This window comes from Epinephelus moara, chromosome 18 (genome assembly GCF_006386435.1).
Source record: "Epinephelus moara isolate mb chromosome 18, YSFRI_EMoa_1.0, whole genome shotgun sequence".
In the NCBI taxonomy this organism is placed as follows: domain Eukaryota; kingdom Metazoa; phylum Chordata; class Actinopteri; order Perciformes; family Serranidae; genus Epinephelus; species Epinephelus moara.
The window spans coordinates 16,373,134-16,391,086 of NC_065523.1; the positions used below are offsets into that span (position 1 = coordinate 16,373,134).

General features: G+C 40.9%; 2 protein-coding genes across 3 annotated transcripts; one reads left to right on the forward strand and one right to left on the reverse strand.

Moving 5' to 3' along the window:
• Window positions 1-540: 540 nt before the first annotated feature.
• Window positions 541-7,698, reverse strand: p3h4 (prolyl 3-hydroxylase family member 4 (inactive)). The gene is made up of 7 exons (XM_050069653.1): window positions 7,118-7,698; window positions 5,811-5,960; window positions 5,554-5,725; window positions 4,428-4,556; window positions 4,196-4,341; window positions 3,616-3,699; window positions 541-1,133 (listed from the first exon to the last, which is right to left on the reverse strand). Exons 1-7 carry the CDS (start codon window positions 7,556-7,558, stop codon window positions 984-986), a joined length of 1,272 nt encoding a protein of 423 aa, XP_049925610.1. The 5' UTR covers window positions 7,559-7,698; the 3' UTR covers window positions 541-983.
• Window positions 6,724-16,242, forward strand: fkbp10a (FKBP prolyl isomerase 10a). 2 transcript variants are annotated; one of them, XM_050069652.1, is made up of 10 exons: window positions 6,724-6,833; window positions 12,700-12,845; window positions 12,931-13,120; window positions 13,202-13,347; window positions 14,119-14,308; window positions 14,387-14,532; window positions 14,649-14,838; window positions 15,032-15,174; window positions 15,263-15,426; window positions 15,551-16,242. In XM_050069652.1, the coding sequence occupies exons 1-10, from the start codon at window positions 6,745-6,747 to the stop codon at window positions 15,737-15,739; spliced, it is 1,593 nt and encodes a 530-aa protein (XP_049925609.1). In that variant the 5' UTR covers window positions 6,724-6,744; the 3' UTR covers window positions 15,740-16,242. The 2 variants fall into 2 exon arrangements, with proteins under 2 accessions (XP_049925609.1, XP_049925608.1); XM_050069651.1 differs by lacking the exon at window positions 6,724-6,833 and adding an exon at window positions 11,646-11,927 and having other exon boundaries at window positions 15,551-16,241.
• The last annotated feature ends 1,711 nt before the right edge of the window (window positions 16,243-17,953 follow it).

The following is a 17,953-nucleotide window of genomic DNA, read 5'->3' on the forward strand; positions in this document are numbered from 1 at the left end:
ATGAAGCACAGTAATTAAGGGCATAACAGTTTAAAACTGTATATTATTATTGTTTCGTTGAATTATAAAGTACAGTGTAAGGCTGAGACTGCTGATTATTTTTATTTTACTGTATTTTTTCTTTATCAGTTGTTTAGTCTATAAAATAGGGTTGCAACTAATGTTTATTTTATAGTCAATCGCTCAGTTATTTTCTCAATTACTCAGTTGGTTGTTTGGTCTAAAAAATGTCAGAAAAAGCCCAAAAAGTCGATGTCCTCAGATCCTCAGAATTTGAATGTTTGAATTTAATTGAATTGAATTTAGTTTAGTTCATTTTTTTTCTATATATTCATTTTATTTAATAGAGTCAGAAAGTAATTTACTTGGTTTCATTAAAAAACATTTTTTTCAATATAATTTACTTATGATAAATCAGTTATCAAAATTGTGATAAGGATTAATCAATTATTAATTTCAACAATACTGAAATCACACTGGTTGTTGCACCTCCTGCATCTTCGATGATCTAATAGAATAAAAATGACTTAAACAAAAAAGTATATTAAAATATTATTTTAATTATGAGCAATTTATTACAACAACAACCCAACTGGTGGTTGACAAATCGTTCTGCATAAGAAAACATGTCACCTTCCTTACACCACTGCACAGAGGCATTCAGCTTTCATTAAATTAAAACTGTAAATAAAAACTGTAGAAAAGTCAATGACAAAGTATTGACAAACAGGCCAATGACTAGTTATAAAAATAACAGTTTTAAAAGGCTGATGACAGCCAAGACAGAATAAGTCGATCTCTGATCTTGATCAACATGACGGATTAGTTTTATCTCTCAGCTGGGTCAAAGTACACGACCGAGTTGTGCTTTTTCTGCTAAATACTGTTGGGAATGTCGATGTCTGTCTGTATGGAGGTTAACACTCTTTGGTTTTGTAGTCTTGAGAGGTGGGACAGAGCTGGACAGGAGATGAGGACAGATATCAATCTGCAATCTCCCCGGCGTCCCACTTAGTTTTGGGTTCTTGCCACCACTCAGCCAGGAAGGACTCCTCATAGTCTCCCATACCCTCAAACTCAGCATCAGGATGCTCCGAGTACGAGGAGGCCATTTCTTCTGGACTGACCTCTCCCTTAAAGGTAACATGAAAAACACTCAGTCAACAGCAAGCAACCATTTTATTATCTTACTTCCATTCTATATTGCAAAACTCACATTTTTTCCTTTTTATGTCTATAAATCTGTCACACATGCACCCTGTAATTCACTAAACTCTCTCACAGTCCTCCCCAAATCTCAGGTCCAGGCTGTGTGTAGAGATGGGAGGGGCTGACCTGAGTTAAATAGATGTGGCACAGCCTCAGTGGCCAACACCTCCAAGCCACATACCACACGCTGCTGGCGGAACACACAGCACCCCCCCTCCTGCTTTTTTCTACACAGACTTCATCCCCTCTTTCTCTCCCTTTCATCCTCTTTTTTCTTGTGCTACCCTTTCTGTAACCTCAACAGCAGCTTGCATTTAGTGTGCTGGTGTACTCCACAGTTAAAGTTTATATCCTCAAATATGTTTTATGATATTTTACTACATTTTTTTTTTAAAGGTAAAAATAAAAAAAGTGGAATTTGTACTAAAAGTCATGCAGACAGTTTGGGTTTTATCTGCTGAGGTTTTGAGGTGTCTGTCTGTGAAACCTCTGCTGCCATCACCCCAGCACAAAGGAATTTTGTTTGTGCAGTTAAGAAAAAAAAGTCTCAGGGAAGGATATCTGAAAACCTCATCAGATAAAATCAGTATAGCAACATACTTGGAGCAAGTAGGAAAAAAACATGTCTAGTTCAGGGGAACTGGTCCTTTGGTGTGTAATCTACTGTTTCCTTCATGAAATTTCTACGTGCATAGATAGTCATGGTGATAGAGCTACAGAGCTCATATTTCTGCAGATTAAGTATCTGTTGACACTTAAGCCGAGAGGAAACTTGGCTCCTAATTTAAAGCAGGACTATTTATCTTTTGAAAGAGGAAATATCTGTCTTCCTCTCACAAATGAAAAGTTTAATCATGAAAAAAATAAAATGAACCACTTCTCAATTTAATGTGCTCCACAGCTTTGCCGCTACAACCTAATTTGGTCTGGTGTGATCTATAGACTTTCTTTTTCTCTATTTGTGCTACTTCCACAATGTTTTGGTTTTTAAAGGGGACCTATTACGCTAATTTGAAGGTTCATACTTGTCATTTGGGTTTCTATTAGAACATGTTTACATGCTTTAATGTTCAGAAAACACTTAATTATTCTCATACTGTCTGTGCTGTATTCACCCTCTGTCTGAAACGCTACATTTTAGAGCCTGTCTCTTTAAGTCCCCCTCCCAAGAAAGCCCAGTCTGCTCGGACTGGTCAACATTTCCAGGACTTTCACATCTTACTGTCTCTGCACTGGCACTGCAGCCAAGGGAATGACTTTAATGGAGAATACCGTCACTGTCTCTTTTTAAAAATCCCCAGTAAAAGCTTCAAAACACAATTGGACATGTTCCAGCAGGAATATGATCCAAAATTCAGGGAGAAATTAACAACATCAGCAGCCAAGATTAAAGATTTTTCTGATGTTAACATGTTGCTACATGCATAGCAGTGTATGTACTGTAAACGCTTGCAGTAACGTGCCTGGAGCAGATAACCATATAATCTGTCACGAGCTGAAGCTGAAGCTTGAAGTTTTTGCTCACAGGTATTACTTTTCCACATGTTCACCCCATTATTTGAAACTGAAACTGGTCTGTCTATGCAGTAGAAAGAAAGACACAAATACTTTTAAAAGTGGCGCTACAAGACAAGAAAAAGGGCTGTGGCATTAGCTTTGCTCAAGAGGTAGAAAATCTACAACTACCAGAATGCATTGTGCCACAACAGACCAATAAACGCTACCGCTGGTAGGTGACATAATGCAAACTTGTCTGTTTGACAAAGTGGCTGCCGGCTGGTAACAAATGATCGCATATTACAGTTAAACAGTGAGCTAAAATATGTTTCTGAAAACATCTGAACTAAATAATAGGCAACGCAGTAACAGAATCACAGTTTTTTTCAGCCTGTTTTCACTGTGCGGGAAACAGTATGGTGCCCACTTCCTGTTCACAAACTCTCGCTAATACAGCTAAACAGGGCACTAAAATATGTTTCTAAAGAACATTTTGGGTGCCAGCCAGGGAAACTTTGCCAGGTGCCATTTTGCATCATCCAGCAAAGTTCCGCTGGAAGGGGAAGAGGGATATCTAGGCACTGGTTACATGGAGGAAAGTTTACCACCATTAATTTACACATACTACCCACCGTGTTATGAAACAAAGCTGGTTGAAAATCAGCGAAGTATCCCTTTAACATTATGTCACAATTGTGGCCACAGTGGTGCTGTTAAAAAAACTTACATAGGCTCGCTTCAATGACCTTTTCTTTATTTCCTTTAAAAAAAATAAAAACCTAAAACTACATTTAAAAGAACACAATATTACTTCTGCTTCAAAAATGGATAACTAAATGTGACTTCAGTTGGACTTTAAGCATGGTTGCTGTGCTCACAATATCACTCTGCTGCCCTGCAGCAACATACCTCATCCTCTGTTTGTAGGTAATTCAGTGCAAACTCCAGCATCTCCTTCTGCTTGGTCGTCTCGTTAAAGTACCTCAGGGCCTCCTGAAAAACAAAAGTGACATATGTGACCTGAACAGCAGGCAAGAACAAGCCAGCATCTAACTGTTTTATAGCTGGGCGCTAGGCAACAAATTTGGCCTGCTGTCCTTTTGTTTACTGCTTCTTTTTTTTTTTTTGCTTCTCAGTTTGGAAGCCTTGAAGCATTTACAGCAGTACAAACTTTATTTGAAGCAGAGGCAGCTTCAGAAGGCGATGATGTTTACCACACAGAGCTGGCACACTGCAGCTGCTGCCAACTTTACACCAATCAAAAAATACAGAACAACAACTCTGCCTTAATGAAAGTGCATGGCTTTCTAATTACCACCCTGAGATTGTGTTAATGTTCACGCCAAGACCGCTTCATGCTATAGTTTTCCAGGTTTGGTTTAGTACAGCCAGTGTGAACTTTGCTAACACTTTGTGCTGCCTCTGCTCTCACAAGCAAAGTCCAGGAAGTACCAAAAGAGAGTAGTAATGAGATTTCTGTTTCACTCACTGGCCGAGGCTGAAAGTCCTTCTCCTCGAGTCCCCACTGCTCCTGGTAGAAGCGATAGTACGCTACATTTTGCTGCATCACCTTGTCTTTGTTGTCAAACAGCATGTAACTGGCTGCACACGGAGCAGCGTTCTTTACATCATTCACTGTAAAGAATCACAAAATTATTCATGTTTAAACAGTCTAACACAGATTGCTATCAAAATTCTGAAACCAGAGTCATAGTTCTTACATTTATAATAGGAGAACTGGAGGTAGTGATACATGGTGGCTACAAACTTCTCCACAAAGAAGCCTCCAACGTTAGGTGTCAGGTTCTCTTCGCACTTTACCTTACATTTCAGCACATCCAGGTAAAGATCTGAGGGAACAGCGAACATTATTTTCATACCTAAAACACTGAACTGAAACAGCTCGTAAAGCTGGGGTAGGCAGGATAATTTCCCATAATAAACTTTAAGCATATTGTAATCCAAGTGGACTAAGACAACACCAGACGTCTGCACATCGTCTTGGCTCTGTTTTCAGGCTTTAGAAAATCTAGGCCGTGACAGGAGACTTTGGCCAATCATGGGTCTTTTCAGAGAGAAGGTGTTGCTACTGGCTGTTCTATTAATGCAGATGCGCGTACATGTCAATGGCGGAGAATACTGCAGTGAAAGTTGCTATTTCAGCATTGGCAACAGCTGCCTACACTTCAAAGCAACCCAAAACATGAAGATGAACTTATGAAAAAGAGTCTATCAGACAGTCTGCATTCACGTTCACATTTACGTAGCTAATGTCAGCTAGAGCCTTGAATCACAGTGTGTCCTTTGACTCACTCCCCACCGCTACAGACACCTCGTCGGGAGGAAAGCAGGCAGCAGTTCCTGAGATGGACCCCAGTTGGACAGCCCTGACCCGCCACCTGATCAGCTAACAGGTTAGACCTGGCGCCCCTGCTAGCCACCGACCTGCTCTGACACCTGGCACTGGGATTTTTTTTTTTTTACACTGGCTGAATTACAACCGCTACAGCTGCTGACTGAAGGCACGTCTTCCAAGCTACTGCCCGCTCTCCTCCCAGGGAAGCAGTCCACAGTGGCGGGGAGTGAGGTGAAGGGACGGTGGGGTGGCTAATGTTAGCCTAATGTTAGCCTGAGTGAATGTAATGTGTGCAACTGTACAATGAAATAGAATTAAATAAATCAATGTACGGGAAACATTGGGTTACTGCATGAAGCGTGTGCATATGCCTGTAGTCATCTGGTGGGAAGGGCTCAGGACAGAGAGGAGAGCTGCAGGATGAGGGTGTTTTAAATTCTGACCTTTTCTAGATTTCTGCCTACCCCAGCTTTAAATCGCTCCCTTCTTACCTGCCAGGGTGGGATAGAAGTCTTTGAACTCTAAGATCTCATATGAGCCCTCACAGGCTCCTGAGCAGAGACTGTACACTTCAAAGTACTGTGTGATGGCCTGCTCCATGTTTCGGGCGCTGCTGCTGAAGTCTCCGTTGTTGTAGAGCGTCACACTCTTCAGGAAAACACTCTGGATAACAAAGAGATGCATTTGACTAGTTTAGCATGGATTTTATTTGCACACTGGATAAAAGCTACAATTTTAATCTACCAACTTCGTACGGCTGCTCCTCGTGGTCGATGAGATATTCCTCCACATCAAACAACGTCTTGTAGTATTTCATGTTCTTGGTCAAATAGGGATCAGTTGGGTTCTTCTTCAAGAAGGTGTGGGCTGCTGACACAGCCTTCTCCAAATTGTTAAGCTGAGGGAGAACAGATGGGAGTTAAAATGGATGCAGTATTTTCAGGAAGCACCATCTCTCTTGCTGGTATAAAGGGGAACAGCAGCTCTTGTCATTAGACTGTTGACCTCTGACACCTATGCTCCAACAACGACTAACAGATGTAGATCACTGCTGTTAGAATATGAAGTCTTGTTGAGCTGATAAATTTAAAACTAATGTGGCGCTGTATGCAGAGATGTGGGGGGAAAAGGTAGCCTTGGCCATGTAATAAACACATCAACTACCCACCCTCAAACTACCCTCTAAGAAGAGAGATCTCCCCTCTTTGACGCCACGCATATTCATGCTCCAAAGCCATAAAACAAACACAGTAAGTAAAATCAAAGCCATGCAAATCCTGTAGGCCTGCTTAAAAGCATGTTAGTTGCTGAGGGTGGCCGTTTGATCAGCAAATGGAGAGCTTTGATTCACCTTTTAATTTACCAGACAAAACTATAAACTAATCTAAGTTAAGTTAATGGTTTCAGTACTTTGATGTGGTGAGTGTCAATAACACCTCCTGATCCTGAAGGATCACTGCAGCCAAGAGTTTAAGGGTTTCTGATGGGGGCTGTTTATTACACCAATGAATGAATTTTGCCTACAATCACATGGAGGTTACCTGGAGATCTTTACACATCTTATAAAACCAAAAATGAGATCAGAGGTTTTGCCTTGGAAGCAAACCTGGTCCTCATCACTCTTTCTGGCTGAGAATAATAAGGGGATTGTTTTCAGGGGAACACTGGAGGAGACGTGGCACATGCTCAACTGCTGCTTGATCTGCGGGAGGGCGCAACAAAGCAGCAGGGAAACTACACAGCACATCTCGCCGACTAGAAATTTCCTTTGGTGAGTCAAACCGAGTCAATCTGCGTCGAGACTGCGCTGACTTGCGCAGGTTACGCACAGTTATGGTAATGCTAAATCCACATAGTCTATGTTGCTGCGTTATTGTGAATATCCCGATGAGTTTACAAAGGCCAAATCGCACTTATGTATCAGTTTGTATTACTTTTCCTTAACACCAATGGTGGGGACTTTGGGGAGTGTAACTCCAGAACTTACTAGAAAAGGCCTACATCTGCACTCCAGTCTTTGGCACAACACTCGACACATCAAGCCTCGGGTCTCACCTGGTAGTACGCATACTGTATGTACCGATACGGCACCCTTTTCTCGAAATTTTCCAGTAAATCCCTCCGTGGATACTTGAGTTGAAACACTGGAAAATCCGCCTTGCACTTCTTGAGGCACGCAGCCCTTAGTAGGATGTGGCGCACGACGCGGAGGCTGCTGTCGGCGAACAGGGTGTCGTTGTCCCGGCTGATGGAACTGCAGTTGCGGCTACAGAAAGCCTCGCTGTCCCGCAGCAGCCGGTGGAGCCGCAGGCTGAGCTCCAGGAACTTGATGCTCTCTGCCCAGTTCTGCTCCCCGTACTGCTCCAGCGCGTAGTTGTAGGAGCTCTCCAGCGGCATGATGTCCTTCTGAGGGAAACTTCTGAAGCTGTACTTCTCATACTGTGCCTCCACCAGGGCCGGGAGGACCAGGGCCAGGCACAGGGTTTGCAGGAGCATAGTCACCTCCACCGGCTCCAGCAGGAGACTGTTCTTGTTTTGAATGGAGCAGGAAACTTCCTCGTATTTTTTTTTTTTTTTTTTTTACCGGGGAATGCTCATGTCTGTCTGCACGTAGGATGTGAGCCGCGTCCAGGTAGATGGTGAAAACAAGGACATCCGGTCAGAACTTTCAAAATAAAAGCCCTGCTGATCATGGCTCTACTAAGGGGTCTTTTTATTTATTTATTTATTTTTTCATTTTATTTTTTTATTTTTGTATTGAGCATATATACCCCGAGTTCACAGAATATTATTGCTATTCTTAATAATAATAATAATAATAATAATAATAATAATAATAATGTTAATAATAATAACTTTATTTGTATAGCACCATTCATACAGCAAGTGCAACTCAAAGTACTTTACATAATAAAATGAGAAAATACACATGAAGACAGTGTAAGACAGAGTAAATAAGATTCCATCACACACTCACACAAACACATACACACACATACATAGCCTACACACACACACACACACACACACACACACACACACACAAATATGAATTATGATTGATACCAATTAATTAAATAAAAGCAAGAAAAATATTACAGCCAGCCATCTTGTAAAGCATACTGAATTGCTTAAGATTTTTCCCCTGTTAATTCCACATGGTATCCATTGCAATAATTTTTTTAAAAGCCTGAGATAACAGGGGGCATCATATCTACATTGGACTTTTCTAATCATGTGGTGTATTGTAGGCATATTTGACATTAACAAACACACACATTTTGTTAATTAAACGAAAAATGAATTATCTCAAGTGAGTTTTATGTCTGCAATTTTTTCCCAGTATGATAAAAAAAAAAAATTAAATGATACATAAAGAAATAAGACGTCCTCATTTATGGCTTTTGTGGCTGCAGGTAACACTAGGCTAATACAACTACAGGCTCTGGTAACTTTAAGCATTTTTCACTTATCAAAAATTCAAAACTAGGCTATAAAGGAAGATTAATCAACAAGTTAACTGGTGTCTGCAGCCCTTTAACTGAAAAAAAAAATCACCTCCTGACAATTACCTTGAAGGAAGAAGTCTTCACTTCCGATCTAAATAGTTTTAAGTGTGGTTTGCTTGACGCAGCCGTCAGAGAGTTTGGATTTCAAGACAGAGAAGAGGGTCTAACTTTCCTCAGTGTTTCCAGGGTCGTAAAACTCAACAAGCCCAGGAACCAAAATTTAACTTATTAACAGGGATCTGACTATATTGTTATTTAAAAATAATGTTAATAATTTGCCCCCAGCTCTGAAACTGTGGGCAGATTATGTACCTATTCATAAGATATTGTCTCAGTAGTTGACTGTAGAGCTCTAACAGTATTTTCAGCTTGGTTACCTGCACACCTACAGCAAACTGACAAGCTGGGACATGGGTTGGTGATCTTAAAAATCGATTTGCATAGTTGAAACATTACTTCCGGGCAATTAACCTCTGAGTCTGCAATCTCTGTAATATTTCATAATGTTATAAGACTCAGACACATTGTGATATTTGACTGAGTAGGAGGGTTATTAGGACCCAGGACCTCTTTTACTGAGGCAGACAGATGTGCCTGTAAAGCAAGTCTGTGCTTAATAACAGTTTAAAGTGGAGAATATAAAAACTCAGGCTGTATATGTCTGCCATACTTTGCTGTGACACGGAGGAATAACGTCATATTATGGAGAGACACGTTATAATTTTGGGCTGACTTCATGCGTGAGTGAAATCATGGGGCCAGTCCTCTGGGCCAGGCATTACACGTTTGCAGAATTCCATTAAAAAGTGGGTGGGGGCCCAGCAGCCACTCCTCCTGCTGCTCTCTGGAGTGCATGACCCGATAGATGTGTTAAGCACCACAGAGACAGACAGAACAAGGCCGGAAGTTGTGTCGATTTGCCATTCAGAATAAAAGCACCAAGTAGATACATTTCTCTTTACCTCAGAGAATCTATTCTGTTGCATAAGTACTACAACGTTCTTCAATTTAAGTCATTTCAGACCATGCTGGATTTTCTCAAGCTGCAACTTGCTGATGGTTTATTTTAATCAATGAGTTTCTTTACCCCTGTGTCAGATATGTAGGCAAGATTCCTGGAGATTGCTGGTTAATATGTTAAAATGTGTTTGATATAGGCCTGTACTCTATTTTTAAAAGAACACTGCTGCACCACACTACTAAAGCTGATCAAAGCCTGTACCATACACTACTTCAAGATAAATGTGGATATAGTCATCGTTTGTCAGGGTCAAGACCTTTGAATCTGCCTACTCCACAAAAGTCTGGTTGACTGTTTGGAGTGGTAACAATGAAACATTCTGACATTTTTTTCCCCACGTTTAACTATCACATCTGCAAAGCGCCACCTGCTGGCAGCAGAAAAAAGTGTGGTTTTAGCCATAGCTAATTGACAGATTCATAAAACTCTGGGTTAATGGATGAGAAAACATCATGGGTTGGTGCTGTTATTCATCATGATTTTACAATTGAAGGTCAGTGGCTGCATAATCATTTTAAAATGGTATTTTAAATGCTCTTGGCTCAAGAGGCCTGGAGTGTAAGAAAACAGCAAAGCCATGCCCAACATTTTGAAGCCACGTGGAGCGTTGCCCAGCTGAAATTGACTGGCTATTTCTCCTCATTGACTACTCGGCAGACTTTCTTTTCCATAAACTAAGTGGATAATCTTCTACAGCACACGTTTAAAAGTATGCCCTTTGAAGAAAAAATTGAGATGAAACAACCCGTTGACCACCAGCCATGGGATATTGTTATGAACCAGTCCATTAGTGAAAATAATCAGATGTCACTGAGAGAGTTTTCTGGAGGAAAAATGGCTAATTACTTGCTAGTTTGTCAGAGAAGAAGTTGTTTTGTTGCCAGTATGTTATTTTGAGGGAGTGGTAACACTATCTCGTCAACAACAGACCTTCAGGATCTCAAGCATCTTTTTGAAAGGAGTAACAAACATGAAAGCTGCAGGACAACACAATAAATTGACAGCATCTTTAAACTGAGGAGAATGGGTATGAGTCCAGCCTGTGTTAAACTGTGTGGAAAATGTGAACTGTCATGTCAAACTGTAAACTTGTAGCCTAATTGTCTGATTTTGATCAACAATGACAAATATTGTAGTTATTGCCCCAGCAATCTGTGTCACCTAAAAACGACATCACTGTGTATGCATATGTGTATAGAGTGCCCCAGGGATAATGTTCTCTGTAGGCTGACAAGGAAGTTAGCATCACACTGTTTCCCTGGTCAAAATTTTCCCACTGGATTTTGGATTATTGCAGAAAATAAGCTCTGTGACAAACAAATGTTTGTGATACTTACATGTTTGTTCAATGAACACCACTTTTACTACTGTTGAAGCCTAAATGCAATCGCCAGAAGTAAAAAGCTAACAGTAGGCTATACGAACTACACGGTCGCATGATGTAACATCACCACTATAACAAGACTGTAAGGCCGTGCTCAGCACACGTGGGAGAAGTTTTTCTAGTAGGCTTTCTCCAAGAAACCCCTTTCTGACAGAAATATATTCATTTTAACTCAAACCATGACTTTTTCCCCAACTTTAACCACATGTTTGTGTAGGTTTCGTTTCAACACAGGGGGCTACACATATGAAACAGAAGGTTTCGGGGTCCCCCACCAAATAATTTTGAGCGCCAGACACTTAATTTTCATTTCACTGGTGAAATTTTATGTGCATTATCTATATCAATTTATAGTGTATGTGCTTTTAATTTTGTTAAAATAAAAGTCCTCCACTTTGCAACATTCTAACCATCAATTCAACACAAATGTATTTATCCCAAAGGAAATTCACCTACATTTTTCCCAAATGAATAATGTAGGTGAATATTGAAAACTAAATATCGAGGGGGACATGTCCCCTGCGTCCCCCCTGAAACCTCCCCTGTCATAAATAAGTGTCTTCATATCGTTATCTGTCAAGGCATGTATTTTGTAATCGTAACCGGAAGTAGTGTATCTCACTTCCGCAGTCTTGACGCAGCTCCACAGTCCCAGGCTTCTCTCGGTATTTCTCTTCTTCACCCTCATCACCCCTCTGTTAGTCGGGCTCTCTCTGCCCTGTCAGCTTCCGCAACTATTACCCCGACTGTCCAGATGGATCTAATAATCTCTGCGGTTTTACTTTACCTCCATATAGTCACAGTGAAATGTAACCCCGGGCCGTTAGTGGACGTTGTTATCGACCGGTACGACATACCGAGAGTTTGTCCTCGCGAGGTGAAAACAGAGGATTTTATCCGTTATCATTTTAACGGTTCCTTCTATGCAGACGGGAAAAAGTTTGACTCCAGGTGATGTTACAGCGAAATATAATTTCAATTAATTTAAACTGACTTCATACACAGCTTTAACTGTTTGTCTCTACAGGAATTTTAACTTTCATGTTTTAAAGTGAAGCGCGAGCTACGGTAACAATATACCTCACGTGCAACCGCGAAACTACCCCTCAGCATGTAATGGCTTTAGCAGAAATAACTTTTCCAGAGGTTAAAATGTTGTGAGGTGGAGTAAGAATGCTGTCTAACATTATGTAGAGTTAAACAAAGAAAAGTGCAGGAATGCTAACAACACTTTCCAGATGGATTTACAGATAATTTACTGCAGCTGAGATAACTGCAGACGTGTCAAGCCTCATATCATGTTAAAACTTTGCATCACCTCAATGCTTCTAGAAAAATGCATGCATCATATGTGTATGAGTTATAGTTTTGCAGGGATTTAGTCTCCAAAAATTAATTATAGGTGCAGAAAAGGAGTTTTTCTATTGTTACAGTGGTGGATATTTGATGCCATGTGTCAAACATCCCTCTAAGTTTTCAAAATTAAATAAAAAAGGAAACTGTCTGATAATAATTAAGCCAAGCAGAACATAATGGCTCTTTTAAAAATACTGCTGATGTGGATGGAACATTGGATGCTGACTTACAAGCCATAAAATGTTATGGCACCGTGACATCAGCCTCTAGATTTATTTATTTTTTTGTTACCTACTAATTTGGCACTCCTACATACTCTTTGGATTCCAGTGTACACTCTCATCCAGCTCTGCCTTTGTGTCCACAGTCATGACCGAGGCAAAGCCTTCATCAGCCAGGTCGGCCTGGGGAGACTCATCACAGGGATGGACCGTGGTCTTCAGGGCATGTGTGTCAATGAACTCAGGAGGATCACCATCCCTCCACACCTGGCTTATGGGAGCATAGGAACAGGTGCAGATTAACACGACAGTCAGGTTACTTTGTCTAATATGTGATTAGTATTGGTTTATGCCAATCTGTACTATGTGTTCGACAGGTGGTGTAATTCCTCCTGACGCTGTGTTGGTGTATGAAGTTCTCCTGCTGGACATATGGAACACTGAGGACAAGGTTGAGATCCGCACACTTGGCAAACCAGCAAGCTGCAACCGCACCACTGTGGCATCGGATTTTGTGCGTTACCACTATAACGGCACCCTGCTGTCTGGTGCAGCCTTCGACTCCAGGTGAGGTGAGGTTAGGGTTTAACATGAAGGTATCGCTTTTCCGTCTGTTTCTGTGATTCTAAAACACGTTGTGTTTAATAGTTACACGAGGAATGCGACCTATGACACCTACTTGGGTAAAGGCGACCTCATCAAAGGCATGGAGGAGGGTCTGTTGGGCATGTGTGTTGGGGAGAGAAGGGTCATCATCGTCCCACCCTTCCTGGCATATGGAGAGACCGGCCATGGTACTGTATAACCTGTTAAAGAAATTAATTTACATTTCGAACTTGCTCACCAGCAACTGTTTTTATATTAATAGTTGTTTCAATAGACTTTGATAGGCTTGGATTTGCCCTGTTCAGTGCCAGAGATAAACTACAAATTACACATACTTTTCATTACTGCTGATTATTATCCAACTTACACTAAAAGCAACTGTTTGTTTTGGTTCTGAAAGGTTCTGAAGTCTGATAGGGGCTTTAGATAAGTCATCTACTTCACTGAGCATTTTGTTTCATTTGCTTTTATTGTCATCACATTATTGTTGCATGGTAGCACAGTCAAGAGCAAAGACTATTTTGAAAAAAGCTTCCCTGGAGGTGTGTTCAGGTACATGTGTAAAACTCTGATATATCAGGCTCAAAACTTACCTGTTGATTGGCACTTCTTCTCACAGTGTTCATGTTTGATTATTTTTTTTCCCTTTCGGTACACCAAGTTTTTCAGTGGAGTCCATGCTGATTGCGTTATCATGCATTAACGCGTAGACAAGTAATGTGAAAAGGATTGTGAATGTCCTGCATGGCTGCCTGCCTCTGCAAGTCACTGCAAGTTGAGAGTTCCACACCACACTAATATACCACACAAAAGGTCGGCCTGGAAGGCAAGAAACTTGTCTCAAAACTTCCTCTGTGCTCTGAACAATGGTCCACTTTAAGGTGAAGTATATTTGCCTGGTATGGACATGGGCCTGTGAGATACAGACACAATACAAGTCATATTTTTTGTCCTAACAGGAACTAAGATCCCTCCCCAGGCTACGCTGGTGTTTGAGGTGCTGCTGGTTGACGTATTCAACCCAAAGGATGATCTGATTGTGGAGGTGAAGGAGGTGCCTAAAGGCTGCGACCGCAAGACTGTGACTGGAGATTACATCCGCTACCACTACAATGGTACCTTCCAGGATGGAACTGCTTTTGATTCCAGGTAAATTGAGACTTCTCCGTTATCAGGAAACAGTAAAACATGAGCAAAATTGACAGAATTAAATGTTTTCTTTGACAGCTACAAGCGAAACAGCACCTATAACACTTACATCGGCATGGGATATGTGATCAAAGGGATGGATAAGGCTCTGCATGGGTTGTGCATTGGAGAGAAGAGAAAGATAACCATCCCTCCTCACATGGCGTATGGTGAAGATGGAGTCAGTGAGTTTGACACATGCATTTGGAAAGTTTCAAAAGACATTTGGAATGGACAAACCACTTAATGTTGTTTATGTTTACTACACTGTCTGTCCTGTTTATGTCTTGTCCTGCTGTAGGAGACTTCATCCCCGGCTCTGCTGTGCTGGTCTTCGACATCCACGTCATAGATTTCCACAACCCCAAAGACTCAGTTGACATTAAAGTTACTCACAAGCCTCAGGAATGCAAAGTGACCAGTGAAGCTGACGATTTAATCCAGTATCGTTACAACTGTTCCTTGATGGATGGCACCCTGCTGTACTCCTCGTGAGCGCCCTCTGCTACACTGCATCCTCCTCCTGCTTCATGCATGTAATCATTGCTGGCAGCATTTATGTATCCATGACAACAGCACGTATGCCTGCATGGCTCGAGGTTTTGATACCTCGAAAAATTTTATTTAGCTCGGGGTTTTTTTTATCCCCACTGTTAAGATAAAAGTCTGTGTGTCCATTTCCAGGGACCAGTACGACTCACCTTCCATCACGACTCTTGGAGCGAACAAGGTGATCTCAGGGCTGGAGGAAGGTTTGAGTGGTATGTGTGTTGGCGAGAAGAGAGAGGTGATCATTCCACCACACTGGGGACATGGTGAAAATGGAGGTCAGTGATTGGAACTGCTCAGATCACACTCTGCACACTTTCTTTTACCCCAAATCATATCTTTCCCTGTCTATTTTGGTGTCTCCAGCTGGAGGAGTTCCCAGGAGTGCGGTGCTCTTCTTTGAGCTGGAGTTAGTGAAGCTGCAGAAGGGCGTGCCAGAAGGCTACATGTTTGTGTGGCTGGGAGACGGCCCTGATCCCCTCTTTCCTGCTATGGACCTTAATGGTGACAAGGAGGTACCTCTAGAGGAGGTAAGCAGGACCCGATTTACGACCTTCCCTTCTTAATGTATCTTTTAAAGCAAGAGAAACAGCCTGGGTATAAATGGTAAAAATGCTTTCAACGGTGCAACCATATCTCCTTTCCACTTTCCAGTTTTCAGCCTTCATCAAGCTCCAAGTGCAAGAGGGTAAAGGTCGTCTTCGGCCAGGGGTCGATGCCGACAGCATCATTAAGGACATGTTCAACAGCCAGGATCCCAATAAAGATGGGAAGATTGTAGAATATGAACTGAAAGTTACGGTAGAAGACGAGTCTGAAAAAGTAAGAAGAGACGAGCTGTAAAGGGGACATACAGTATTTCATTTGTGGTAAGAAACAGGCATACAGTGGCGGAGGTTTTACCGTCATTTTAGCAGCTGTCATGCAACTATTTTGAAGATGTTTCAGAGACTGAAACGTTAAGTCTTCTTAAGACAGAGAGTTCGCTTTGCTAGAATCTGTTAAAATATGTTGTACGCAGGAAATAGGTGTTTCAAAATGTGAAAGGGAAGAAAAATGGTCTGTGGGGAAATTGGGTTCTTTTGGAAAAGGCACATTTGAGTCAAATATTTACATTGTGCTACCTAAGAAAGCATTTGGGCTGGGCCCTTTCTCCAGAATATTACTAAATATGATTAGTAGTCATTGCAGTGCCTCTTATAAAAAGGATGAAAACTCACTGGTTGTACAGTATATTTGGGGGTGGTTAGTTTGTACAATACTAGAAAATCTATTATAGATAATTATATTACAAAGTGTGCTGTGGAAACATGAAATAAACTGTTTTATAGTAAAATGAAGACGACACCGACTTTATTTCTTCCACACTGTCCGTGTGCAGACATGTACCTGTGAATTCGTTTCATACACTTCAATTCAGTGGCCTAAATTTAAATGATAAAAAAATAAACATATGAAGAGGTAATAAGTCTGGATTAATGAAGAGAAAAATGCATGACAGACTGTATGTGACACTTTGTCCACAAATGACAGAAAGTAAGAGCCTGTTTAAAACACAGTTAAAGTGGCTATGAAGGTGAAATCCCATATGCCTGATTGTAATTTAAATTCCCTAAAATTTGGCACAAACGTCAACTTGGACTCAAGGATCATTATTGTTGGTTATAAGGCAAAGGTCAAGGACACTGTGATCTTGTCTGCCTTGAATGCAATACCTCAGGAACACTTTGAAGGGTTTCATAACTTTGGTACAAACATCCATTTGGAATTAAAAATTAACCGATTGGAATTTGTTGGTCAAAGATCAAAGGTCACTGTGACCTCACTAAACGTGCTTTTGGCCACAACTCAAGAATTCATACACTAATTATAACAAAATTCCATACAAATGTCTAGCAGGATATAATGACCTTTTAGGATACAAAATGCCATCACTTCACCAAAGGTCAACTTCACAGAGACACTAATGTTCTGCAAAAACACTTTTTGGCCATTACTCATCACATAACTCAGGAACAGAAGAGAAGACATTTGTCAGACACTGAACTGGTGACTGTAATCCTGGGTACCCACTTTGGATTTGTGTTGATTGTACAGATCCTCTGAGCTGCTGGGGGGGAAGATGTGTGTGAAGCATCCATGTTATCACAAACATGGATGTAAAATGTGAGTGGAACTTGAGTGGTTCGTGGAGGCAACAACCTCTAGGATTTCTTTAAATGGCATTTTTATGACATACAGTTCTATGACTTTTTTTGTACATTTTAAGGACATGCTATACTATGACATTTTTATGACATACTGCACTATGACATTTTATGACAAACTGTACTATGACATTTTTATGACATACTATACTATGACAGTTTTTATTACATACTGTACTATGACATTTTTATTACATACTATACTATGACATTTTTATGACATACTGTACTATCCTCCTGACTACCAGGAAAAAAAAATATTGTCCAATCACATTTTTTTTTTAAATCCCCAATCTTTGTAAGGTAATTAGAATACTGGAAAAAAAAAAAAAAAATTTGAAAAAAAAGTTTTTATTTTTAAGATATCATGTGTCCACTACAGTGGACATTGGAACGCCATACATGTGAAACTGAACCTTGATGGCAACCAGTTAGTCCCAAAGAAAATGCCAAAAAGTCAACATAAGAATGAGTTTAACATCCACATAACTGTCCATCAGCACTTTTGTTTTGTTTTGCTTTGCTTTGTTGTGCTTATTTGGTGTGATAAAAGCAATTCCCTTTCTTGGAAACACAAAGGAATACCTTGCCCTTCGTGCACATCACATCCATCCATCCATCTCTTGCCCTTCGTGCACATCACATCCATCCATCCATCTTCTAACCACTTCATTCTCTTCAGGGTCGCAGGGGGGCTGGAGCCTATCCCAGCTGACATTGGGCGAGAGGCAGGGTACACCCTGGACAGTTCGCCAGACTATCGCAGGGCTGACACATAGAGACAGACAACCATTCACGCTCACATTCACACCTATGGACAATTTAGAGTTATCAATTAACCTAATCTCCA